The sequence below is a fragment of the Aotus nancymaae genome, unplaced genomic scaffold (assembly GCF_030222135.1).
Source record: "Aotus nancymaae isolate 86718 unplaced genomic scaffold, 86718_ANA_hifiasm-v0.15.2.pri h1tg000072l, whole genome shotgun sequence".
Lineage (NCBI taxonomy): Eukaryota > Metazoa > Chordata > Mammalia > Primates > Aotidae > Aotus > Aotus nancymaae.
The window spans coordinates 4,006,399-4,034,091 of record NW_026988487.1 but is presented as its reverse complement, the minus strand read 5'-3'; the positions used below and the strand labels follow the sequence as shown (position 1 = coordinate 4,034,091).

Genomic DNA, 27,693 nt, shown 5'->3' with positions numbered 1-27,693 from the left:
AGTGGAAATAGACATGTTTGTTTAATAAAGCCACCATGTTTAATCAGACTGACATTTATTAATACATTCAAATATCTAAACCAAGTAAGAAATTACTTATTAGCAAATCTTTAAGAAAAAACTTTACAGAATTATAAAGAACCAGTTTTTTTCCTCACCACTTCTATTCAACATTTTAAAAATCATATATTTGATAAAAGTTAAACAGAAAATTCACTTACCGAGATCAGAACGTGTATTTGTAAACAATTCCGCAGGGCAAAAACCACAGAGATAATATTTACAAACCTAGTAAAGAAAAACAAAGGTATTTAACTTTTTAAAAATTGCTTGGTTTTAAAACTACACTGGAGAGGGTTGCCAAATAACTATTTTCTCATTTCTTGAAGTATGTATCTTTCAACCAAGAAAGTTTAAGAATTTCATTTGTTGAATCATATTAGGTAAATTAGTGACTTTCAGGCTCCCGAATTTCAATAAAAGAAAAAATGTACAATACTGGCAGTTACTCGAATTTTCTATTATCGATTTTAATCATTACCTGATGATACCCCACCAGTAGCAAAAACAAATATGGGAAAGACATCCCAAAATAAAGGGCAATTTTCGTATTTTTTAAGAACTTTTACACTATTCTTATCATTCTAACCCTTTTGAAAATTAGGGCCTATTTGCAAATTAGGATTTGGAAATCACCATCTAAATCACAGACAACACTCATTTAAAGCAATTTGGCTCCATCTTTTTGCTTAGAAGATCCTTACCACACCAGCCTCCCAAGTGACTACAACTACAGGCGCAAGCCACCATGTCTGGCAAATTTTTAAAAATCTTTTGGAGAGATGGGGTCTCACTACATTGCCCAGGTTGGTCTCAAACTCCCAGCTCCCAGCAATTCTCCCACCTCTGTCTCCCAGTGTTGGGATTACAGGCATGAGCCACTGCTGCTAGCCATTGGATATTTTCATACATGTCAACACAATTAGACTCTTGGTGAGTTCCTACTGTATAGGGAAAACTATTAACATAAAAACCAATATTTAATTCTCTCCCACTGGTACTTCTGTAACTCCTTCAGATATATCCCAAAACCACTCTATTCCTTATTTAATTTTTTAACACTACAAACCAAACCATGTAAATCAAAATTCCAAATTCCAAAATATCTCCCTTCGTTCACACAAAACTTAAGTGTTACTTGGTGGATTTTCATTATTATTATTATTATTTTTTTTTTTGAGATGGAGTTTCGTTCTTGTTACCCAGTCTGGAGTGCAATGGCGCGATCTCGGCTCACCGCAACCTCCACCTCCTGGGTTCAAGCAATTCTCCTGCCTCAGCCTCCTGAGTAGCTGGGATTATAGGCACGCGCCACCATGCCCAGCTAATTTTTTTCTATTTTTAGTAGAGACGGGGTTTCACCATGTTGACCAGGATGGTCTTGATCTCTTGACCTCGTGATCCACCCGCCTTGGCCTCCCAAAGTGCTGGGATTGCAGGCGTGAGCCACGGCGCCCGGCCCATTTTAAATTTTTTTTGTTTTTTTTTTTTAAAGATGGGGTTTCACCATGTTGGCCAGGCTGGTCTCGAACTCCTGACCTCTAGTGATCCGCCCACCTCAGCCTCCCAAAGTGCTGGGATTACAAGTGTGAGCCACCACGCCCCATCTAATTTTTCTATTTTTAAATACAAAAATACAGTAGAGATGGGGTTTTAGTAGAGACGGGATTTCACCACGTTGGCCAGGCTGGTCTCAAACTCCTGACCTCAGGTGATTTGCCCTCCTTGGCCTCCCAAAGTGCCGGGATTACAGGTGTGAGTCACTGTGCCCAGCTTTGGAAAGGTTATTAATGCACAACTATAACACATGAAAGAAAAGGCAGTGTTGGCAAGGCATGGTGGCTCACACTTGTAAGCCTAACACATTCGGAGGCCAGTCAAGGCAGCAGGATAACTTCAGCTCAGGAGTTTGAGGCTGGCCTGGGCAACATGGTGAAACCCATGTCTACAAAACATACAAAAATTAGCCAGGCGTGGTGGCACAGTACCAGCTACCCAGGAGGCTGAGGCAGAAGGATTGCTTGAGCTTGGGAGGTCGAGGCTGCAGTGAGCTGTGATCCTGCTACTGATCACAACCTGTCTCAGGAAAGGAAAAGGGAGAAAAGGGGGAAAGGGGTGAGGGTGGGAAGGGGGAGGGGGAGGGGAAGGGAAGGAAAGGGAAGGAAAACAAGGCAGTGTTAAATTTAAATCTGAAAGTTCTTTCTAGACAGTTAGGACTGGATACTAAATCTGAAATAGGCTTTTTTTCCTACCTCAAAGGCTTTATACTCATTTGAAGCAATGTGATTCCATAAACTGCATCCAGGATGAAAATCATAAAATGTATCTAAATATGTCTAAACAACAGATCTAGTTTTGTACCAATATTACTCTAATACAGCTTTATGTCTTAGTATCTTTCTACTGTTTCTTTCCTTTAGACGTTGTCATACTTGATTTTTAAGATGACTCTTTTAGGTTGGGCACAGTGGTGCATGCCTATAGTGCTGCTACGTGGGAGGCTAACGCAGAAAAATGAGTTGAGCCCACGAGTTTGAGGCTGTACTGTGCTAGGCCCACACCTGTGAACAGCCACTGTACTCCAGGCTCCGGCAACGTAAGTGTCAACTCATCTCTAAGAACATAATAGAAGTTTTAAAGGCTGGGTGCAGTGGCTCATGACTGTAATTCCAGCACTTTGGGAGGCCGAGGCAGGCAGATCACAAGGTCAAGTGATCGTTTACCATCCCGGCCAACATGGTGAAAACCCATCTCTACTAAAAATACAAAAATTAGCTGGGCATGGTGGCATATGCACCTGTAGTCCCAGCTACTCAGGAGGCTGAGGCAGGAGAATCGCTTGAACCTGAGAGGCAGAGTGAGGCTCCAACTCAAATAAAAAAAAAAATTTTTTTTCTAAAGTTCCACTGCATGTGATGCCATATGATTTTCTAAATCTTAAAACATTCATTTTGTTAAACTCTGTGTTCACTTTAAGTGCATCACAATAAAATTAAAAAGGCCAATACTCAATTTTTAAAAACATTATTTGAGAATTTATTTTATTTAGGGGAGGGAGGATGGGGCAACAATCACGCCACTTTTACTGTGACCTTATCTTTCAATTGTATGAACCCTGCTTTTTAGATCCCAAAATTTCACACAACTATGTTTAGTAAAAGTTATTGGGCCGGGCGCGGTGGCTCATGCCTGTAATCCCAGCACTTTGGGAGGCTGAGACGGGTGGATCACGAGGTCAAGAGATCGAGACCATCCTGGTCAACATGGTGAAACCCTGTCTCTACTACAAATACAAAAATTAGCTGGGCCTGGTGGTGCACGCCTGTAGTCCCAGCTACTTGGGAGGCTGAGGCAGGACTTGAACCCAGGAGACAGAGGTTGTGGTGAGCCGAGATCGCGCCATTGCACTCCAGCCTGGGTAACAAGAGTGAAACATCGTCTCAAAAAAAAAAAAAAGTTATTGCCAGAATCTGCTATTATTTAAAGCCATAAACTGTATGGTTATAAAACAAAAACTAAATTTTGTGTACAGTCCTCATAGACATAGAAGTTTTACTATTAAACATTTCATTTCTATTTCCCATTTTTACAGTAATATATTCTAGGGTTTTGGAGATGATTCTATCCAAAGACTGATTTTATTTTTTTTCAACAGTACTTCTATCGGCCTCATGACCAATTTAAGACCACTGTCCTGTAAGTTTAAGCGAGGCAAGCCACAATGTCTATGATCCTCAGAAAGGTTCACCATTTAAAAAAAAACAGGCAGGACGTGGTGTGATCCCAGCACTTTGGGACGCCAAGGAAGGCAATCACCTGAAGTCAGGAGATTCAGACCAGCTTGACCAACATGGAGAAACCCTGTCTCTACTAAAAATACAAAATTAGCCAAGTGTGTAATCCTAGCTACTTGGGAGGCTGAGGCAGGAGAATCGCTTGAACACAGGTGGTGGAGGTTGCAATGAGCTGAGATTGCGCCACTGTACTCCAGCCTAGGCAACAAGAGCAAAACTGTCTCAAAAAAAGAATAAACACATCTCTACAGTCCCTCCTGACTCTCAAGCACGTGAAATAGGTACACTGCAACATGGCAGTTTGAATCTTGGCCGCCGCCTCTTATCTGCTAAATAACCAGGGGTACCTGGTGGAGCGCAGTGGCTCATGTCTATAATCCCAGCACTTTGAAGGCTGAGATGGGAGGACTGATTGTGCCTCAGAGGCAGAGGTGGCAGTGTGCTGTGATCACACCACAGCACTCCAGCTAGGGTAACAGAACACAAACTGTCTAAAAAAGAACCAGGGGTCATAATTCTGCCTTGGTTTCTTCACAGTATTAAAAAAGGACATAGGCTGGGCTCAGTGGCTCATGACTATAATCCCAGCACTTTGGGAGGCCAAAGAAGGGGGATCACTTGAGCCCAGCCGGGCAACATAGTGAGACCCTGTCTCTTCAAAAAAATGAAAAAAAAAAAAAAAAATAGCCTGGTATGGTGTCACACATCTGTAGTCCCAGGTACCTGGGAGGCTAGGGTGGAAGGGTCGCTTGAGTCCAGGAGGTTGAGGCTACAGTGAGTGGTGATCATGCCACTGTACTCCAGTTTGGGTGAAAGAGTACGACTCTTTCAAATTAAATGAATAAGGCTGGGCGCAGTGGCTCACGTCTGTAATCCCAGCACTTTGGGAGGCCCAGGCGGGTGGATAATCTGAGGTCAGAAGTTCAAGACCAGCCTGGTCAACATTGTGAAACCTCGTCTCTATTAAAAATGCAAAAATTAGCTGGACGTGGTGGCAGGCGCCTGTAATCCCAGCTACCTGAGAGGCTGAGGCAGAAGAATCGTTTGGACCCAGGAGGCAGAGGTTGCAGTGAGCCAAGATCACACCATTGCACTCCAGCCTGGGGGACAAGAGTGAGACTTCAATAAAAAATAAAAATAAAGAGGTAATAAATATCTTATAGTGGGATTGCAAAGATTAAACTGTATACATTTGCTAAACTGGAAGAATAAGGTGACTTCTGATTAATCCCAATTCCAGGAATGCCCTTAAGATTTCTATTTTATCTACCGTTCTTTGTGTTAAGAACATGCACTTACTGTAAATCCTGCCCTTAGGTCAAAACAATTTTGATGATTTTGTACTTAACATAAATCCTGCCCATAAATAATTATCCTACACATGTCTTCTGAAGCAGATACCCTTTCCCTAAGGTATATAAGCCCTGGAGAGAGCATCTTGTCTTGCCGCCAGCAGTTGCCCAAGACAGAGACCTGGCTTCTGTTTGTAGGTCCCTATTATATGTTTCTTTCTAAGAAACTGGATTTGTCAGCCTCTTTCTCTGGCCTCTCAGCTTCTTTGCACTCTAGGGTAGGTTTCCGTAGACGTGCCCACTGAGAACAGCCTGATTTTAAAAATACTACTGATTATTATTTTAAATGTTTTTAGGCACTATGTAGACCAAACAAGACATGTCTGTCCGTGGGCTAACCAAGAGCTACCTAATCTAATCCAATCACCCCATTAGAGACCACGTGACCTGCCCTGACGGCATCCAGCTGTACTTACAGGATCCAGACTAGAATCCATTTCCCCAATCCAGTTCTAAGTGTTCTTTCCACTCCAACTCTCCTCCTTTACCATTTGGTACATCAAAATTATTTGTTACTCTACCCAATAAATTAGCTACACCTGGACTGCTTCTTTTAACTCTCCCCAGGGATTGAGGATTTTAACTAAAAATATTAACAAGGGATACAAAAATATGGGAAGAACATATATGGGTGCTTCAAATAAAGTCATCAGTGATGATAATAAGAATAAACCCAGAGAGGCTGGGCATGGTGGCTCACGCCTGTAATCCCAACACTTTGGGAGGCTGAGGCTGGTGATCACCTGAAGTCAGGAGTTCAAGGCCAGCCTGGTTAAAATGGTGAAACCCCACCTCTACAAAAATAAGCCACACATGATGGGTGGTTGTAATCCTCCCAGCTACTTGGGAGGCTGGGAGGTTGAGGTGGGAAAATCACTTGAACCCAGGAGGCGGAGGTTGTAGTCAGCCGAGATGGCACCATTGCACTCCAGCCTGGGTGACAGAGAGACACCGTCTCGGGGAAAAAAAAGAATAAATAAACCCAGAGAACTCTTACCTTACTTTTGGATATAATCATGACAATTGCTCAAGTTTTGGAATACTAGCCTTCTTCATTGAATAGTAATCCCTAAAAGACGTAAATGCTTATTACAGATTAACACCAAAGCAAATTCTCTAAATACCTACTAATTCATTCATTCAGTCATCTATTTAGCATGTTTTTACTAAATGTCCACCATGGACCTAGTAACCTAATAATCAAAGGTGGGAGGCATAGGCATGGTAGGGTGGTGGGGGTGGAACGACACACCAGAATTCTGTTAACATAATAGTGACGTTACCCTCTTCATAAATTTAAGGCAACACTAGTGACAAGAAATGTTCAATCTCATCAAAAGATTTACTGCTTGATTAATTGGGACAGAGCCTCACTTTGTTGCCCAGGCTGGAGTGCAGTGGCACATTCTTGGCCCACTGCAACCTCTGCCTCCCAGGTTCAAGTGATTTTCCTGCCTCAGTCTCCCGAGGAGCTGACTTCAAGTGATCTGCCCACCTCGGCCTCCCAAAGTGCTAGGATTACAGGCATGAACCACTGTACCAGGCCTGTTAAGGACATCTTAATGATTTTTGTCTTTCTATATCTACTTAGATCCAACACTAAGCAATAAAATTCTCCTCTGAGCTAATCAAATATTTTCAATGCTGTCTGCACTATTTTTATGTCTTTTTTTTTTTTTTTTTTGAGACAGAGTCTTACTGTTGCCCAGGCTGGAGTGTGGTGGTTTGATCTTGGCTCTGCAACCTCTATCTCCCAGGCTCAAGCAATTCTCATGCCTCAGCCTCCCAAGCTGGGATTATGAGCGACTGCCACCATGCCCGGGTAATTTCTGTATTTTTAGTAGAGATGGAGTTTTACCATGGTTGATCTCAAACTCCTGGCCTGTGTGCACTATTTTTGTTAAACTGGTCATCATAAAAATAACAGACCGGAAGTGGTGGCTCACAATTGTAATCTCAGCACTTTGGGAGGCTAAGGCAGGCAGATAGCTTAAGCTCAAGAGTTGGAGACCAGCCCGGGCAACATGGTGGCAAGACCCCATCTCTACCACTACAAAAATTTAGCCGCGGGTGGTGCACACCCATAGTCCCAGCTACTCAGGAGGCTGGAGTGGGAAGATTGCTCAAGCCCAGGAGGTTGAGGCTGCACTGAGCTGAAATTGTGCCACTCCTGGGTGACAGAGCCGGACCCTGCCTCAAAAAAAAAAAAGGATAATTTACTCAATATCTACTTCTGATTATCTAAATACTGGCAACTCACGTTGGAAACAGTAAATCTGTCCAAGACTTAAATTTGAAAATTTTAAATAGCCAATCATAACTACTATATACAGTAAGTTCTTGAATAATGTGATGAGGGAAAAAAAAGATTCCCAGTTGGGGCCACTATCTGTGTAGGAGTCTGCAAGTTCTCCCCATATCTGCATGGGTTTTCTCCCAGTACTCTGCTTTCCTTCCACATCACAAAGCTGCACACAGTAGGTTAACCAGCATGCCTAAGTCCCACTCTAAGTGAGTGTGAGTGAGTATGCCCTGCGATGAGAGGGCATCTTGTCCAGAGTTAGTTCCTGCCTTGCATCCTGGGTAGCCAGGATCAGCTCTGGCCACCGCCACCCTGAACTGGAATAAGGAGGTTGGAAAGAATGAATACAAATTATTGTAAAATAAAAGTTTGTAAAGCATATGAGAATCATACAAACGCACGATAAATGACATAGTCCAAAAGCGGCTGGTGAGTCTGCCATATTTATTATTGTGTTGGAACTGCATGGAGGTAGCAGGTACTTCTGACAATGTTCAAGTTGTAAACATTTATACCTTGACTTAACCCACCACCACTACAACTGCCATCACTCACTGATTCACCAAAAACTGGGTAATTATCTTTTTAGTCATCATTCTTAAATGTAAGCATACCTCAAATTTAGCTCAATATTTGGTATCAGAAATATTTTGGGTCTTTACTTAGAAATTTAGTTATGGCTTTGTAACCAGAAAAGTGCCACAGGAACCTAACTCTTGTTTACATTAACTTATCTATGGTAAAATGTTTTGTTATATATCATTTCAACTGAAGTCACAGTTTCCAAGAACCCACTGACAACATTAAATGAAGACTTATTGTATTTTGAAATAGGACATATTACTGGAATACCTCAACTGTCATATACACATACACACACACACACACACACACACACAAAAATATGAATTTAAAATTCAGCAACAACTTGAAATTTTACTGTTAAAAAAAAGGAACACAGGCCGGGTGCAATGGCTCACACCTGCAATTCTGGCACTATGGGAGGCTGAGGCAGGCAGATTACTTGAGGCCAGGAGCTCGAGACCAGCCTGGCCAACATGGTGAAACACCATCTCTACTAAATATACAAAAATTAGCAAGGCATGGTGGCACACACCTGTAATTCCAGCTACTCGGGAGACTGAGGCACAAGAATCGCTTGAACCTGGGAGGCAAAGGCTACAGTGACTGAGATCCCGCCACTGCACTCCCGCCTGGGCAACAGACAGAGCAAGACTCTGTTTCAAAAAACAAAACAAAAACCACCCTTCACATTGTAGTCTTTTCTCACTTCTGCCTAATAGTAATAGTTTAATTCAGCTCATGACAGGCTGTAAGTAAATGTTTTCTTTTTAGCTAAAAGAGTTCAATTCATCATGTTAAAGATAAACCCACACAGATAATTTTTAATAAAATAATTCATAACAAAAAAATTACATCCCTGATAACATATAGTTTAATGTTTCAGCTATATCATGACCACACATTCATTTCCATGTCTTTAAATTTTACTACATGTATCTTTCCAGGCATGATTCACTATTTATTGCCTACATAAACTTCTAGTAAAAATTTCAATCAATCTTTCACAGCAGTCAGTTAGTAAACATCTCTCTTCTGCTTAGAAGCCTTCAGTTATTTCCAAATGTAAAAAATCTAAACTTTTAACAAGAGTTATAAAAACTATTCAAAACCAAGTTATTGCCTATCTATCTACACTCCCCCACGCAACAACAAGAAAAGGCACTACAATACTATCTACAATACTATTTACAACTGGGGCGAATTCACTGATTTTCTCCAGCTCTTCCTTCAAGCTGGTGTCTTCTCTCTCCTCTCCCTCAGGCTAATTCCTACCAATCCTTTAGGTAACTGTATTTAAGGGCAACTTTGTCTGAGAGGCCTTTTCTGAGTATCCATCCCAGTCTGGGTTATGCACTCCTTTCCAGTGTACACTATACGGTTGACCTTTGAGCTCGGCAGGCTAGGGGCACTGCTATGGTTTGAATATGGTTTGTTTGGCCCCAACAGACCATTCTTGTGGGAGTGAATTCTCACTCTTAGCTGACTGGAGAACTGGTTGAACAGAGCCTGGCACCCCTAGCCATGTGATCTTTGCACATGCTGGCTCCCCATCTGCCCTCTTCAGACAGGTACCAGCCACCATGCTTCTTGTACAGCCTGTGGAAGTGAGCTAAATAAATCTCCTTTCTTTATAAATTATCCAGCCTCAGGTATTCATTTATAACAACTAAAAGAGGTATTGACCCTAACTCTCCAAAAACTTAATTATTAATAGCCTACAACTGACGGGAAGCCTTACTGATAACATTAACAGTTGGTTAACACATATTTTGTATATTATTTGTACTATATGCTGTTTTTTGTTTGTTTTTGAGATGGAGTCTCGCTCTGTTGCCCAGGCTGGAGTGTAGTGGCGTGATAGCTCACTCCAACCTCCGCCTTCTGGGTTCAAGTGATTCTCCTCTTGCCTCAGCCTCCAAACTAGCTGGGATCACAAGCACCCGCCACCACATCTGGCTAATTTTTGTATTTTTAGTAGAGACAGGGTTTCACCATGTTGGCCAGGCTGGTCTCGAACTGCTGACCTCAAGTGATCCGCCTGCCTCAGTCTCCCAAAGTGCTGTGATTACAGGCATAAGCCACCGTGCCTGGCTATATACCATATTTGTATGATAAAGTAAGCTAGAGATGTGGATTACAGAACGCTTAGGGAAAAAAGTAACTATAAGTAAACGAGAGGAAAAAAATGTGAAAATATTTACAGTCCTGTATTTATCAATACCCCAAGTTTACGTCATCTTTTTTACAAAAGATGCACTATCTCAAACACCAGCAACCCCAAGTGCAAATCTCAGTCTATCGTACATTTCAAGCAATTTAACTTCTTGTATTGTCATGACTTTTCTGCTTCTTAGGAGCACTTCCAATGTCACTAGCTGCACTTCCTATGGGTCTCAGGGCGTTACTCAAAGTTTATGGTATAGTAGGCCAGGGGCAGTGGCTCACACCTCTAATCCCAGCACTTAGGGAGGCCAAGATGGGTGGATCCCTTAAGGCCAGGAATTTGAGCCCAGCCTGGCCAGCATGACAAAATCCCACCTCTAGTAAAAATACAAACATAAGCCAGACATGGTGGTACTGTAATCCCAGCTACTTGGGAGGCTGAGGCATGAGAACTGCTTGAACCTGGGAGGCAGAGGTTGCAGTGAGCCAAGATGCCACCACTGCACTCCAGCCTGGGTGACAGAGCAAGACTGTCTCAAAAACAAAACAACAACAAAAAACAAAACAGTAACAACAAAAGTTCATGGTATTGCACTAAACATGGATGAAAATACACAAGAACCAAGAGATCATTTTTTACAGTGATATGCAGACACCAACTGCTCATGCAGAGATGATTAGCATCACAGGTCATAGGGCATTTCAAGTGGATCTTGGCAACACTTGGTACAGTAATAGCAACAGGTGTCTACAAAATTATTACCATATTACAGTATGTACTATAGTTAATTTTACACAGTTATTACTTAATAGTCCATCTTGACTTTCTCCCAATGGCTAGTGGCACCATGTACTGTCTATGTGCATACCTTTTGATAAAGTTTAACATTTTATGATTGGTTAGTATATATTTTGTGGTAGGAAAATGATAAACTAGTATATACATACATTTTATGCATTCATGATGTACTCATCTTTCCTTAAATTTTAAAAATATTTTTTCCTGGCAGGGCAAGGTGGCTCAGGCCTGTAATCCCAGCTGGGAGGCTGAGGTGCATGGATCACGAGCTCAGGAGATCAAGACCACCCTGGCCAACATGAAAACCCCATCTCTACTTAAACTACAAAAGTCAGCTGGACATGGCAGCACATGAGTGTAATCCCAGTTACTTGGGAGGCTGAGGCAGGAGAATCGCTTGAACCTGGGAGGCAGAGGTTGCAGTGAGCCGAGATCATGCCACTGCACCCCAGTCTGATGACAGAGCTAGACTCCATCTCAACAACAATAAAAAAATCCCAGAATTCTAATAAATAAATACATAAATTTTTATAAATATTTCTAGGCTATAGTTTGTCTAGTTTTTTCAAATTGTTACAAATCTCCAAAAATTCTTCCAACATATTTACTGAAAAAAATCCACAAGTGGGCCCACTCAGCTCAAACCCATGTTGTTCAAGGGTCAATTTTACTTTTCCTAATGGTGGTGTTCATCATATTCCGTTATGGAAATGCATTTACATTCAACTGGAATAATCTCCATTGGAAAAAACAAAACCAAGGGCATTTATTCCTTCCTATCTGTCACCAGTACCTGATGCCTCTCTAGGACCAAGCGCTACATGTGTACTATCCTCCTGTTATCTACCTAAGAGCAATACATTTTTGTTGGATAAATGAATACAAGAATTTTCCCAACTTACTAGTAAGAAATAAAGAGAAAATATTTCATAAAATGAAGCACTGCATGAGCAAAAATGTCGGTTACAAACTTAAGCTGCCTTCTCCCTTTGTAAGGAAATCAAGTCTAATTACATATATAATGATATACACACAAACACATTTTCCTAAAGCAACCAAAGATTTAGAAAATACCTTACTATTATTTTTAGTGTGATTATGATATTGCGGTTATCGCTTTTTTTTTTTTTTTTTAAGACGGAGTTTTGCTCTTGTTACCCAGGCTGGAGTGCAATGGCGCGATCTCGGCTCACCGCAACCTCCGCCTCCTGGGTTCAGGCAATTCTCCTGCCTCAGCCTCCTGAGTAGCTGGGATTACAGGCACGCGCCACCATGCCCAGCTAATTTGTTGTATTTTTAGTAGAGACGGGGTTTCACCACGTAGACCAGGATGGTCTCGATCTCTTGACCTCGTGATCCACCCGCCTCGGCCTCCCAAAGTGCTGGGATTACAGGCGTGAGCCACCGCGCCCGGCTTTTTTTTTTTTTTTTTAAGACGGGGTTTCACCATGATGGCCGGGCTGGTCTTGAACTCCTGACCTCAGGTGATCCACCCACCTTGGCCTCCCAAAGTGCTAGGATTACAGGCGTGAGCCACTGCGCCCAGCCAGTTTGCTTTTTTTTAAGAGACAGAGTCTCACTCTGTTGCCCAGGCTGGACTGTGGTGGCACCATCTTGGCTTACTGCAACTTCTGCCTCCTGGGTTAAACGGATCCTCCCACCTCAGTCTTCAGAGTAGCTGGGATTACGGGCATTCACCTCTATGCCCGGCTAATTTTTTTGAGACTCTTGTCTCAGAAAAAAAAAAAAAAAAAAAAAAAAGGAGGAGGTGGAGACGGGTAAAAAATGCTAACTTTTCTAACTTACTCCATAGTAACCTAATAACTATGAACATTTTGGTGACTTTGAATGAAAACTAGTAAAATACATATTAATAGATGTCATGCATTGTAATTACTATTTTTCACCTTTCAATTTTCACTCCCAAAATCTGAACACTTTTTTTTTTTTAAGCAAAAAGAAAAAGAAGTTTACAAGAACTGTGGACAGAAACCTTAGCTGTTTTTCCTTTTCTAAACAACTTTTCCATGGCAATGACAATATCTGCTAACACTCCAAAGATTTTAGAAAAGAAAATTTAGTTCAATTTCCTTCATAAATTATTAAACCTTCATGAAACGGAGGGTAGGCTTGAGTTTGTTTAACGGAATCTCATTTCAGATAGCATTAGAATCAGAGTCAACAGTTAAGTAACTTGATTTCCAGGTTGAGATCTAAAATATAAAAACCTTAATTTGGGAGGCTGAGGCGGGCAGATCACAAGGTCAAGAGATCGAGACCATCCTGGCTAACATGGTGAAACCCCGTCTCTACTAAAAAATACAAAAATTAGCTGGGTGTGGTGACACATGCCTGTAGTACCAGCTACTAGGAAGGCTGAGGCAGGAGAATTGCTTGAACCCAGGAGGCGGAGATTGCAGTGAGCTGAGATTGCGCCACTGCGCTCAAAAAAATAAAAAAAACCCTTAATTTGAACTACAAAATTTCTGTCTTGCTACATAAAAAATAATAAAAGTGCCAGATTAAACTTTACTACAATCTTCTAATAATATGGCTACTAGTGCCTTCTCTGGCAAACACTGAAATCAAATCCTGACTGAAAGGTACTCACTCTATGCAGTTAGTTACAATCACATGCTTTCTCATTACTGTGGTTGTTAAGGATTACCCAAGCAACTGCTTAGTTCAAAAAACCAAAACAATAATCTCAAACAATTGCAAAGGACAAACAAACACGGTGGGAGGCTGTACCAATGAATTCATGAAAGCCGATTTGACTTGAGCTGAAAACTTTCTCAGACCCAGAGGTAGCAATCTACAAAGCTGGAAATGGCTGTAAAAGCACTAACCCTAGTAAAACACCTTGGTGATGGTTACATACACATCATTACAAATAAACGGCTGATAATTTGCATCACGGATGCATCCTTTACTTAAAACTGAGCTTCCCAAGTGCTGCTTGCTCACATACCACTTGTCACAAAAAGGAGGAAAAAGTAGAGTATTAGAATCTACTACCAAATTAAAAACAATTAAAAGCCCAACACTAATCAGGATGGGTCAGGAAACAGTAGGTCACAAACTTTAGAATGCATTAGAGGAGCCATTTTTTAAAATGCAGACACTGGGACCCTTTCCCAAGATGGACAGAATCAGACTCTCTGGGAAGGGGAATTGAAGGGGGTTGAAATACAGAATTCTCCATTTAAAACAAATTCCACAGGTCAAATACAGCTATCTAGGGGCTACTTTTAATACTAAGGTAAAGTTTCCATTTTGACTGTTAAGTATCTACAGATGCCATGGCAACTGTCGTTTTAATAAACGGTTGCTTCCCTATTTATCTCTATTCCAAAGAAAAAACAAGGATCCCATCCAGTTGAAATGGCTTTTTCCATCTAATGCAAGCATGGCCAAGAAAAATTTCCAGATAGAACAGTAATGCAAAAATACGTTAAAATATCAGGCTATAGTGATGGTGAATCCTTTTCAGCATATTGAGTTTGCCCATCCCTGCAACTTTAGCACTAACAGCCAACAGCACAATAATATGCAAATAACCCGGAAATGATATCAAGAGCTTCCCCAGCTTCATTACACAATAATTCCACTGATTTAGATGAGACCATGTGCTTTGTTTTTGGTCAACACTACCGACATTCTCCCTGCAGATATGAACTTGAAATGCCAGTAACTGACTTGAAATCCTTCAATCCAAAATAAGGTGCAATCTGTCATTAAGGTATTAAATACTTTAGTAACACACACTGAAAGTTAAAATCAGTGAAAAGTACTAAAACTGAAAGCAAAGCAGATTATGGCTGAGATGACATAAAACCTAAATTGCTATTCTGAGAGACTCATCATTGCAGAGTCATAAGCCCATGACAAACAATGCAATGTAGCAACAAATTACCCCGGGAAAGAAAACAGTTTTTCTAAAACGTGTTCAAAACCAAGGGCGCAGAGACACAAGGCTGCTCCAACTGATGAGCAGTGCGATGGAAAGCATATTTCTCTTGAACTCAGAATACACAAATATCCTACTTGCCCATCAACTGAATCGCCACAATGTTTTGGTTTGTTTTTTACCTTTGCAAAGCTTAGACTGAAAGGTTAGAGTTAGGTAGTCAAAACAAAAAGTTACTTCGCTGTAACAAAGATGTCTACAAAAGAAAGATGGTCAAGATGAACAGTTCCTTAGTCTCCTATTGTGACAAATGGTGGGGTGGGGGTGGGGGAGCCTAACTGTTAAAAACAAAAAACCCACCTCTTAAAAACAGTGACTTCTAGTCTTAAGAATGTTTCATACTACTGTGGAGTCAGGTAGCACCCCCAACACAACTTGACCCAAACTTACTCTTTCTTAAGGTACTACTAAAAGGAGTCATCTAGGACCAACTTGCTTTCCTGCACTGCAAAAAAGAAATTTTACCTTAACCAAAGCCTACATTTAAAAAGAGTAAGAAAATACATTTCTAAAGAAGCATGCATTGCCGGAACTATTCCTTCATATTATGATTTGCAATTGTTTTAAAATTAGCATGTTGGATTACAACCGCAAAGTCAAATTAAATTTCGTATCTATTCTCCAAGTAAGACGTAAAATAAACATTACACTGCATGTTCAAAACTAGATTAAAACACTTGAAATACGCTACAGTATTTGCGGAGAACCAGTTTCATAGGATTCTGGAAAGCAACAGAACTACAAAGATTAGTTTCCTCAGTTGCCAAGACTTTGAGTGAACCTCTACGTCTCACCTGTGAAACGGGGTTATAATATTTACCTTTACTCACAGGGCTAAGAGCATCAGATGAGTTCTACGTGTAAGAAAAAACCTTGACAACTGCCTATATAGGGTACTTATTAGAATACCGTTAACGAACAGTATTTGTAAACCATCACGGTGAACCCTAACAAGTAACTACTACTTTAACATTTCTATCTCCCCGTATAAGCGTCACGCTGAAATTACTGAAATAAAATACCCCCACGATTTTTACCATGAAACCTGATCAGAAATTTCAGTCTAAATACGATGCTTAACCCAATCTACAGAAGAATGTGCCCTTCTCCCTATTTCACAATGAAGTGAAACCTCGGAGCCGCTAGATTTGATTAAGATGCTGCTATCCTTCCTTTCCCGCGTTTCGCCGCCTCACCAAGGTGCTTTTCAATTCTGCCAAGGGCTCTCCCGGACCCCTTTGATAGAACAACAAAACCGAATCACCCCCCCATACCCGGGTCCGGACACCATCCTCCCTCCTGGGCCATCCTCCCTCCTGGCTCCCTGGGCACCGGGTCAGACGCTCGACCCCGGCGCGGCCCTGGCCCCACATCCCGCCGCGGCCCGGAGGACCAGAGCCCGCGCCCGTTCCCCTCCCCCACAGAGCCCGGGCTCAGGCCCAAGGCCCGCGGGACTTACGCTCTCGTGGTCCCACCGCACATTGCTGCGCTTCTCGTCCGGGGCGAGGTTTCGGTCCCGGCCCATTAACTCATCCAACAACTGCGCGGCTGAAATCATGGTGCTTCCTTCGGGCGGCTGCTCCCACCAGCCCAGGCACCCGCCAGCGAAAACACTGGCGACACCGTCGCCAATCTCCTCCGCCCGCTCTCAGGCCGAAAAGCCTCCTCTACACAGGAGCCGACAAGACAAAATGGCCGCCGCGCGGACGCCTTCCCAGCATGCCGTGCGGCTGCGGGACACGCCCAGGCCCGGGCGGCGAGGGCGGGCCCGGCTTCCGCCATCCGGGGGCGGGGCCCGCGGAGGCCAAGTCCGGACTCCGCCCCTACCTAGAGGCCGCGTGTCCGGGTTGCGGCCGGGTTACGGCCAGTGGCGCCCCTCCTACGCGCCCGGATTTCCCGGGCTACTTTACGGTGAGAAATTGGAGCCTATGTCTTCAAGGCTGGACACCGCTTCAAAATGGAGACTACAGTGTCTTCTTTAGTCCCCGTGGTGCACATGGTGCCTCATGCAGCCGGGGAAACTGAAGATTCCGGCTTCCAACTCCATTTTCCTAGTCCCTGCGCTCGCTGCCTCTTGTACCTGACTTTATCCTCCCACCCTGAGTCTTTTGATTAACAGGATGGGAAATCGAGGCAAGAAGGAACAAGGCGGTTTCTAAAATATGGAGATTCAGTCCTACATTGAATCCCTCCCAGTGGGGAACTTTTTTTTTCTTTCTTTCTTTTTTTTTTTTTTTTTGAGATGGAGTTTCGCTCTTGTTACCCAGGCTGGAGTGTAGTGGCACGATCTCAGCTCACCGCAACCTCCGCCTCCTGGGTTCAAGCAATTCTCCTGCCTCAGCCTCCCGAATAGCTGGGACTACAGGCGAGTGCTACCATGCCTGGCTAATTTTTGTATTTTTAGTAGAGACGGGGTTTCACCATGTTGACCAGGATGGTCTCGATCTCTTGACCTCGTGATCCACCCGTCTCGGCCTCCCAAAGTGCTGGGATTATAGGCGTGAGCCACCGCGCCCGGCCGGGCCCAGTGGGGAATTTTTTTAAAAATACTGATCCAAGCCGGGCTTGGTGGCTCACGCCTGCAATCCCAGCACTTTGGGAAACCAACGCAGGCAGATCACTTGAAGTCTCCTGAACTCCTCTCGAACTCTTCTTCGAGACCAACCTGGCCAACGTGGTGAAACCCCGTCTCTACTAAAAATACACAAATTAGCCGGGTGTGATGGTGCATGCCTGTAATCCCAGCTACTCGGGAGGCTGAGGCAGGAGAATCGCTTGAACCCAGGAGGCAAAGGTTGCAATGAGCCGAGATCATGCCACTGCACTCCAGCCTCGGTGTCAGAGTGACACTCCGTCTCCAAAAAATTAGATAGATAGGGAGATATATAGAAAGAGAGACATAGATATAGATGGATAGATCCATTTAGTCAACAAATAATATTTGCCAGGCACTGTGCTTGAAGCTAAATTCAGAACCTTTCAGACAGCCCATGCTCCCGCAGACCTGTGCATTGGTGAGGGAGATAATGGCTGAAGAAATAAAGTCACAGATATATCAACATACATTGGGATAATGCTCTAACACAGTTAAGGGTATGATCTCTAAAACCAGATTGCCTGGGTTCATAATCCCAGCTCTGCCACTCTGTGCCTTTGTTTCCTTTTCTGTAAAATGGGGTTTACAATAGTCCTCCTGGGCCCCCAGCCACGTTGCTATTGTGAAGATTAAATGAGTTGATACAATGTAAGGCACTACACATTGATAACAACAAGCCGAACAGTTTTTTTTTGGACTGGGTCTTGCTGTCTCCCAGGTTGGAATGCAGTGGCACCATCTTGGCTCACTGCAGCCTCCACCTCCTGGGCTCAGGTGATCCTCTCACCTCAACCTCCCCAGTAGCTGGGACTACAGGCGCACACCACCACACCTGGCTAAGTTTTTGTATTTTTGGTAGAGATGGGGTTTTAACATGTTGCCCAGGCTGGTCTTAAACTCCTGAGTTCAAGTCAACCTCCCAATGTGCTGGGATTACAGGCGTGAGCCACTGTGCCCAGTCGTGGACAGCTCTTTTTAAGAAGGAAAGCAGCAAAGTAGGGTGAAAGGAGGCATGGGATATAGAGTCTTTTTAAAGATAGGACATGAGAAGCTGGATATGGTGGCTCACACCATAATCCCAGTACTTTGGGGAGGCAGAGGCAGGAAGATAGCTTGAGCCCAGGAGCTTGAGACCTGCCTGGGCAACATAGCAAGACCCCGTTCTCCACAAAAAGGAAAAAAAAAAAAGACCAAAAAACAAACAAACAAACGTAGGAAACTAGAGTATGTTTAATGTTGGGGATGGATATTCCAGTAGAGAAGTGGAAAATAAAAGAGGGAGATAGTTAATGATTTAAAATCTTAAAAAGGTGAGGGGTAGGCTCCAGGGCATACATGAAATCCTTGGTCTTTGGTAGAAGAAAGGATCTTCTCCGATGAAACAAGAAAGAAGAAAATCAGTTTATGGATTTAGCAGTGAGATGAGGCAGTTCTCAGCTGTTGGTTACAGTTTTCCCAATGAAGCATTTGTTGAGGGCTCTCCACTGTTACTACAACCAAAACAAACAAACAAACAATAAAACATGAACCACAAACTGGACTGCACACATCATGAACCACAAACAAACACACAACCTGATTGCAAAGTTACAGCTCCTGCCCACCAGGGGTTCTTAATCTAATTATCTCATTCATTCCACAAACAAAAATGGTACATGTGCTCTTTGCCAGAACCTGGGTTACTGGCTGGGAATACAAAGACAGATGTATAAAACCCAGTTCTCCAGGAGCTCCTGATCTATAGAAGACAAAAATGTCACAACTACATATTGGTCTTGAAATACAAATACCTGGGCCAGCCGTGGTGGCTCACACCTATAATCCCAGCTCTTTGGGAGGCCAAGGCAGGCGGATCACTTGAGCCCAGGACTTTGAGACCAGCCTGGGCAACAGAGTAAAAACTTGTGCATTGGCAAGGGAGTTATCGTGTTAGCCAGGATGGTCTCAATCTTTTGACTTCATGATCTGCCCACCTCGGCCTCCTAAAGTGCTGGGATTACAGGCGTGAGCCACCACGCCTGGCAAAAAATACAAAAAATCAGTCGGGTGTGGTGGCACATGCCTGGACCCCCAACTGCTCGGGAGGCTGAGATGTGAGGATCACTTGAGCCAGGAAGTCCAGGCCACAGTGAGGCATGGTTGTACCACTGCACTCCAGCCTGGGCAATGGAGTGACATCCTATCTCAAAAAGAAAATATTAAATGCCTTTGAATCACAGAGGTGAGAGCTCCTGGCCCTGTCATACACCAGGCAAGTCTTACTCTACGACTCTCTTTTTCCTAGAGCCTGAGGACAAGCCACAGTTCAGTGTGCATTACCATTGCAGATAGTGAATTCCTCCATTCATCCTCCATTAATCCATCGAGCCCCAGTGTGATCTGTATCAGACTCTCTGCTGTGTCTCAGGATCCAGAGGTAAAAAATCAGTCTTTATTAACAGATTGAAAAGCCCAGTTTACAGAAAATTTTGTCGGATTATAGGAGTTGGCTATTTTCTAATGATGGAATGGAAAATGACTTAATCTTACCAGTTTCCAGACCCCATTCCATACCTGTTACTAATAGAAAACGTTGGCCCGGCTCAGTGGCTCACGCCTGTAATCCCAGCACTTTGGGAGGCTGAGGAGGGCAGATCACAAGGTCAGGAGTTCGAGACCAGCCTGACCAATATGATGAAACCTTGTCTCTACTAAAAATACAAAAATTGGCTGGGCGTGGTTGGCAGATGCTTGTAGTCCCAGTTACTTGGGAGGCTGAGGCAGAAGAATCATTTGAACCCAGGAGGCAGAGGTTGCAGTGAGCCGAGATTGTGCCATTGCACACCAGCCTGGGTGATAGAGCAAGACTCTGTCTCAAAAAAAAAAAAGGCCAGGCATGGTGGCTCACACCTGTAATCCCAGCACTTTAGGAGGCTGAGGCGGGCAGATCATGAAGTCAGGAGATTGAGACCATCCTGACTAACTTGGTGAAACCCCGTCTCTACTATAAATACAAAAATATTACCCGGGCGTAGTGGTATGCACCTGTAGTCCCAGCTACTTGGGAGGCTGATGCAGGAGAATCGCTTGAACCAGTGAGCCGAGATTGTGCCACTATGCTCCAGCTTGGACAACAGAGCGAGACTCCATCTCAAAAAAAAAAAATGTTATGGGCTGAACTGTGTTCCTGACACCTCCAAACTCATGTGTTGAGGCCTAATTCCCGGAACCTCAGAATATGCCTGTATTGGGAGATTGTGCCTTTGAAGATGGTGATTGAGTTAAAACAAGGCTGTTAGGTTGGCCCATAATCCTATCAGACTGTTGTCCTTATATGAGGAAATTTGGACACACAAAAACACACCAGGGATGCCCTTGCACAGAGGAAAGGCCGCGTGAGGACATGGTAAGAAGGTGGCCATCTACAAGCCAAAGGCAGAGGCCTCCGGAGAAACCAAACCTGCCATCACCCAGATCATGAACTCATAGCCTCCAGAAAATAAAAATCTCTTTTGTTTAAGCATCTAGCCTATGGTATTAGTGTTATGATAGCCCCAGCAAGTTAATATACAGAGGAAGCTACAGTTACTATGGGTCTTCTGATTGCTTCCAGCCTCCCAGCCTCCAGTGTGGGTCCCTTGGCCCCATCCTTCATCTGTCTTGCTGCCTCAGTCACCTTTCTAAATGTAAATCTAGTTGTGTCTCATCCCTGCTCAAAAGCCTCCAACCAGCCAGGTGCAGTGGCTCACACCTGTAATTCCAGAACTTTGGGAGGCTGAGGCTGGTAGATTGCTTCAGCTCAGAAGTTTGAGACCAGTGTGAGCAATGTGGTGAAACCCTATCTCTATTAAAAATACAAAAATTAGCCGGGCGTGGTGGCACATACCTGTAGTCCCAGCTATTCAGGAGGCTAAGGCAGGAGGATTGCTGGAGCCCTGGGAGGCAGAGGCTGCAATGAGCCAAGATGGCACTACTGCATTCCAGCCTGGGTGATAAAGTGAGAAACTGTCCCCAGGAAAAAAAAAAGTCTCCAACGTTAGAGCGTATGGCTCCCCATTATCTCCACTCTAAGATTCAGTCACCACAAGGTGGTCCATGCTCTGACCTGCTTTCTCCACCTTCATCTGCTACTGCTTCCAGTACTCGGAAGACCCTTGCTTCCTGCATTTCACCATCTATGTCACTCCAGGCATGGCATGCTCTTCCCCCACTCCAGTAGCAAGCAACATCTACTCATCTTTTTTTTTTTTTTTTGGAGACAGAGTCTCGCTCAGCCATCCAGTCTGGAGTGCAGTGGTGAGATCTTGGCTCACTGCAACCTCCACCTCCTGGGTTCAAGCAGTTCTCCTGTCTCAGCCTCTCGAGTAGCTGGGATTACAGGCACCCGCCATCATGACTGGCTAATTTTTGTATTTTTAGTAGAGATGGGGTTTCACCATGTCAGCCAGGCTGGTCTTGAACTCCTGACCTCAGGCAATCTGCCCGCCTTGGCCTCCCAAGGTGCTAGGATTACAGGCATGAGCCACCGCGCCTGGCCTACTCATCTTTTTTTAGAGACGAGGGCTCACTCCTGCCTCAGCCTCCTGAGCAGCAGGGGTTAGAGACATGAGCCCTACTCATCTTTCAGCTCACAGCCCCGGTTTCAGCAGCTCTGCAATGCCAACCTGGATCCTGGCCCTCCACCTGCTACACACTGATCACCTTCTTCTTTGTACCATAGTTTCACCTGAAGCGTCCTTGCACATTTTTGGGTTTGTCACACAATATTGCAAATATCAATCTCTTCCCTTAGAATGAAAGGGTTTTTAGATCAGCTGCCATTTCTTATTCATCTTTGTATTCTCAGATTCTAGCACAGCATATAACATGTAGGAGGTAGCTCATGGTCACTCCTAACCTCATTATAATAATGCACTTACGTCCGAATGTTTGCGTCCTCTCAAAGTTCATATGTTGGGCAGGGTGCGGGCTCACACCTGTAATCCCAACACTTTGGGGGGCTGAGGTGGGTGGATTGCTTGAGCCCAAGAGGCAGAGGTTGCACTGAGCCATTATCTCGCCACTGCACACCACCCTGGGTGACAGAACAAGATCCTGTCTCAAAAAAAAAAATTCCTATGTTGAAATTCTAACCCCCAAGCTGATGATATTCAGAGGCAGGACCTTTGGGATGTGATTAGATCATGAAGGCAGAGACCTCAGGAATGGGATTAGTGCCATTCATAAATGAGGCCCAAGAGAGCTCCTTTGCCCCTTCTGCCATGCCATGTGAGGAAGAAGTGAAAAGCTGGCAGTCTGCAACCCAGAAGAGGGCCCTCAACAGAACCTGACCATGCTGGCACCCTGATCTTGGAATTTCAGCTTCCAGAACTGTGAGAAATAAATTTCAGTTGCTTATAAGCCAACCAGGTTGTAGTATTTTGTTATAGCGGCCCAAATGTACTACAAAAGTCTGGGGTCTACCCCTACCACTTCACTGAAACTTTCTTCTCCAATGGCACCAGCAAGCTCGTTATGGTTAAACCCATTTTATGTGTTTCAGCCCTTTCTTTCTTGCCCTTTCTGCAGCACTTGACCCTGTGGATCACTCCCTTGTCTCCAAACTCTCCCACTCCTTTGCTTTTCCTCCTGCTGTTCTATGAATAGCTGCTCCTCTTCAGTCTCGTTTGAGAATTTCTTCTCTTCTGTCCATCATTAAAATGTTGACTACAGATGCTCCTCGACTTAAAAAGGGGTTATCCCAATACATCCATCATAGGTTGAAAATGCATTTAATATATCTAGTCCATGGATACAGTTTGGCTCTGTGGCTCCACCCAAACCTCATCTCAAATTGTAATCCCAATGTGTCCAGGGAGGAACCTGGTGTGAGGTGATTGGATATGAGAGCGGTTTTCCCCATGCTGTTCTCGGGTTAGTGAGTGAGTTCTCACGACATCTGATGGTTTAAAAGTGTGGCCCTTTCCCTTCACTCTCTCGATCTCTCTCCAGCCACCTTGTGAAGAAGGTGATTGCTTCTTCTTTGCCTTTGCCAAGATTGTAGGTTTTCTGAGGCTTCCCCAGCCATGTGGAACTGTGAGCCAATTAAACCTCTTTATAAATTACCCAGTCTTGGGTAGTTCTTTTTATTTTTATTTATTTATTTATTTTTTTGAGATGGAGTTTCGCTCTTGTTACCCAGGCTGGAGTGCAATGGTGTGATCTCAGCTCACCGCAACCTCCGCCTCCTGGTTCAGGCAATTCTCCTGCCTCAGCCTCCTGAGTAGCTGGGATTACAGGCATGCGCCACCATGCCCAGCTAATTTTTTGTATTTTTAGTAGAGATGGGGTTTCACCATGTTGACGAGGATGGTCTCGATTTCTTGACCTCGTGATCCACTCGCCTCGGCCTCTCAAAGTGCTGGGATTACAGGCATGAGCCACCGCTCCCGGCAGTTCTTTTTATTTTTTTAGACAAAGTCTTGCTCTGTCGCCCAGGCTGGAGTGCAGTGGCACAATCTAGGCTCACTGCAACCTCTGCCTCCCAGGTGCAAGTGATTCTTGTGCCTCAACCTCCCAAGAGTGGATAGGATTATAGGCTTGCGCCGCCATACCCAGCTAATTTTTGTATTTTTTTTTTGTTTGCACACAGAAAATAATTTGGTCCAATGCATAATTTTTGTATTTTTTAGTAGAGACAGGTTTTCTCCATGTTGGTCAGGCTAGTCCCGAATTCCTGGCCTCAAGTAATCCACCTGCCTTGGTGTCTCAAAGTGCTGGGATTACAGGCATGAGCCACTGTGCCCAGTCATTTTTATAGCAGTGTGAAAATAGACTAATATGCCTATCAAACGTTGTAACTTAGCCTAGCCTTAAATGTGCTGAGAACACTTACATCATCCTACAATTGGGCAAAATCATCTAACACAAAGCCCATTTTATAATAAAGTGTTGAATATCTCATATAATGTATTGAATACTGTACTGAAAATGAAACAGAATAGTCATTTGGGTACTTGAAGTAAGGTTTCTACTGAATGTGTATCACTTTTGCACCATGGTAAAGTAAAAAATCCTAACTAGAACCATCGTAAGTTGGGATACATCTGTATTCTTCAGTCTCTGGCGGCCTTCTTTTTAAATATTATTTATTTACTTATTTTAAGGCAGGGTCTCGCTATGTTGTCTAGGCTAGTCTGGAACTTCCTGGGTTCAAGGGATCCTTCTGCCTCAGCTTCTTGAGTAGCTGGGATTAACAGGAACAAACCACCATGCCTGGCTGTCTTCTCTCTCTCTCGCTGTCTTTTTTTTGATACAGAGTCTTGCTCTGTTGCCTAGGCTAGAGTACAGTGGCATAATCTCAACTCACTGCAACCTCTACCTCCCAAGTTCAAGTGATTCTCCTGCTTCAGCCTCCTGACTAGCTGGGATTATAGGTGTGCGCCATCACACCCATATAATTTTTGTATTTTTAGTTAGAGGTATGGTTTCACCATGTTGGCCAGGCTGGCTGGTCTCGAACTCCTGACCTCAGGTGATCCACCTGCCTTGGCTTCCCAAAGTGCTAGGATTATAAGCGTGAGCCACCGTGCCCAGCAGCAGTTGTAAGGTCTGTTCTCGCCGAGGATAAAACGAAGAAACTGAGGCCAGCACGAAAAAATCCAATGCAAAGGAATTTATTCAGGCTCCCGGGTGAGGTTCTGCGGTCCGACAGGAGGGGCTGGAGAAGTCGCGCGGACTCCTCTTAGACGTGGGGTTTTATAGGGAGTGAAGGAGTTTTATTGGTTGTGCTCAAGGTGACTGGGGCCTGGATGGGACAAAATGGTAGGGAGTGGGGCCCGGATGGTACAAAATGGCGAGGAGTGGGGCCCCGATGGGACAAAATGGTATCGGGTAGGTCCTGGCGGGCTTTTTTCCGGGCTCCCAGTGAAGGGGGTGTGTGTCTGAGCACTGGGTGTGTCTGAGCTCCCGGAGAGGGAGAGGGGTGCGTCCGAGCTCCCCGTGAGGGAGGGGGGAGTGTCTGAGCTCCCCACGAAGGAAGGGGGTGTGTCTAAGGTCCCAGCAAGGGAGGGGGGAGCGTCCGAGCTCCCAGCGGGGGCGGGGGGGTGTCCATGCTCCCGGCGAGGCAACCAGCCTTACAGCAGTCTTCTCTCAGCACTCACAGACTCTCTTGGGGATCTCTGTTTCTTTTTTTTTGAGACAGAGTCTTGTTCTGTTGCCAGGCGCCAAGCTTGAGTGCAGTGGTGTGATCTCGGCTCACTGCAACCTCCACTTCCTGGGTTCAAGCAATTCTCCTGCCTCAGCCTCCCGAGTAGCTGGGACCACAGGTGCGCACCACCACGCCCAGCAAATTTTTGAATTTTTTAGTAGAGATGGGGTTTCACTATGGTCTCGATCTGTTGACCTCATGATCCACCCGCCTTGGCCCTGCAAAGTGCTGGGATTACAGGCTTGAGCCACCGCACCCGGCGGGGATCTCTTTTCTAGTCCCATGACTTCAGCTAGCAAGCACCTTTTGCTGACTGCAAAAATACAATTCACCAGCCCAGATCTCCTTTCTTAATGCAATACCCATGGACATAACTATTTACTGGACATCTCCATTTAAATGAAATTCAGAAAAGAAAACACAGGCTCCGAAGTTGAAGTTGAGTTCAAAGCCTTGCTCCATCACAAACTACAATGTAAATAGCACTGGGCAAGTTTTTGTTTTTTTGAGATGGAGTTTTGCTCTTGTTGCCCAGGCTGGAGTACAATGCCATGATCTCAGTTCACCCAACCTCTGCCTCCCAGGTTCAAGCAATTTGCTGCCTCAGCCTCTCAAGAAGCTGAGATTACAGGCATGCGCCAGCATGCCCAGCTAATTTTGTATTTTTAATAGAGATGGGGTTTCTCCTTGTTGGTCAGGCTGGTCTCAAACTCAGGACCTCAGGTGATCCACCTGCCTTGGCCTCCCAAAGTGCTGGGATTACAGGCATGAGTCATGAGTCACCATGCCCAGCCTTTTTTTTATTTTTATTTTTGAGATGGAGTCTCACTCTGTTGCCCAGGCTAGAGTGCAATGGTGCAATCTTGGCTCACTGCAACCGACACCTCCTGGGTTCAAGCGATTCCCCTGCCTCAGCCTCTTGAGTAACTGGGATTACAGGCACCCGCCACCACACCCAGCTAATTTTTGTATTTTTAGTAGAGATGGGGTTTCTCCATGTTGGCTAGGCTGGTCTTGAACTCCTGATCTCAGGTGATCCACCTGTCTCAGCCTCCCAAAGTGCTGGGATTACTAAGCGTGAGACACCATGCCTGGCCAGCACTGGGGCAAGTTAATTACCTCTCTGAGCCTCAGATAATAATGATGGTCCTGTCCTACCAAGGGGTTGTTGTGAGGATTAAATGAGATAATTCACATACAGCACTTCCTGCAGTGCCTGGCAATGAGTTGATAGTAGCAGATAGTAAAGAGTAGTAGTAATTAAAAGGTCCTCAGAAAGCTCAAGTCAACAGATTCAAAAGTGAATTCATGACCAAACCTCAAACCTTCTCTTTGTCCTTTGTCCCAAATCTCAATAAATCGCACCACCAGGCTGGGTGTGGTGGCTCACGCCTGTAATCCCAGCACTTTGGGAGGCGGAGATGGGTGGATCACCTGAGGTCAGGAGTTCGAGACCAGCCTGGCCAACATGGTGACACCCCATCTCTATTTAAAAAAAAGAAAAAGAAAAAGAAATTTAAATCACACCACCATTTAATCAGCCAGAAACCTGAATGTTATCCTTGTTTCTTGACCACCACTGCCCTCCCATTCTGCCAGGTTAAGTTTCCCTAATGTAAACCTTGTTGTAACCCACCTATGATCCAATGAATGTTTAAGATATCTAGGCTTTGCACATATCCATTCATTCAATCCATAGAACAGGAGAGAGATCGAAGATGGCTGATCACTAGCAGCTCGGGATCGTAGCTCCCAGTGAAAGCGCAGAGAACGAGAGGACGCCACACTTCCAGATGAATTTTTGTTGCTCACGGACCAAGAGATTCCCAGCGGAGGAGCCCCACAGGTCGCCAAGGCGACTCTTGTGGCTGGCGCGGCAGTTCTTGGTGCAGAGTCCGGAGATTC

The 27,693-nt window shown here is 44.4% G+C and overlaps 1 protein-coding gene across 3 annotated transcripts in view; it reads right to left on the bottom strand.

Annotated features, from left to right (window-relative positions):
- LUC7L3 (LUC7 like 3 pre-mRNA splicing factor) overlaps positions 1-16,714 on the bottom strand; it is a 36,406-nt gene extending 19,692 nt beyond the window's left edge. For 2 of the 3 annotated variants that reach the window (XM_012463555.2, XM_012463552.2), the window contains exons 1-2: positions 16,485-16,714; positions 222-288 (exon numbers count right to left, since the gene is read on the bottom strand). In XM_012463555.2, the coding sequence (XP_012318978.1) occupies positions 222-288; positions 16,485-16,583 (166 nt within the window). In that variant the 5' untranslated portion in view covers positions 16,584-16,714. The remainder of the gene's footprint in view (positions 1-221; positions 289-16,484) is intronic. The other variant, XM_064367540.1, reaches the window with a different exon arrangement.
- Between the last annotated feature and the right edge of the window lie 10,979 nt (positions 16,715-27,693).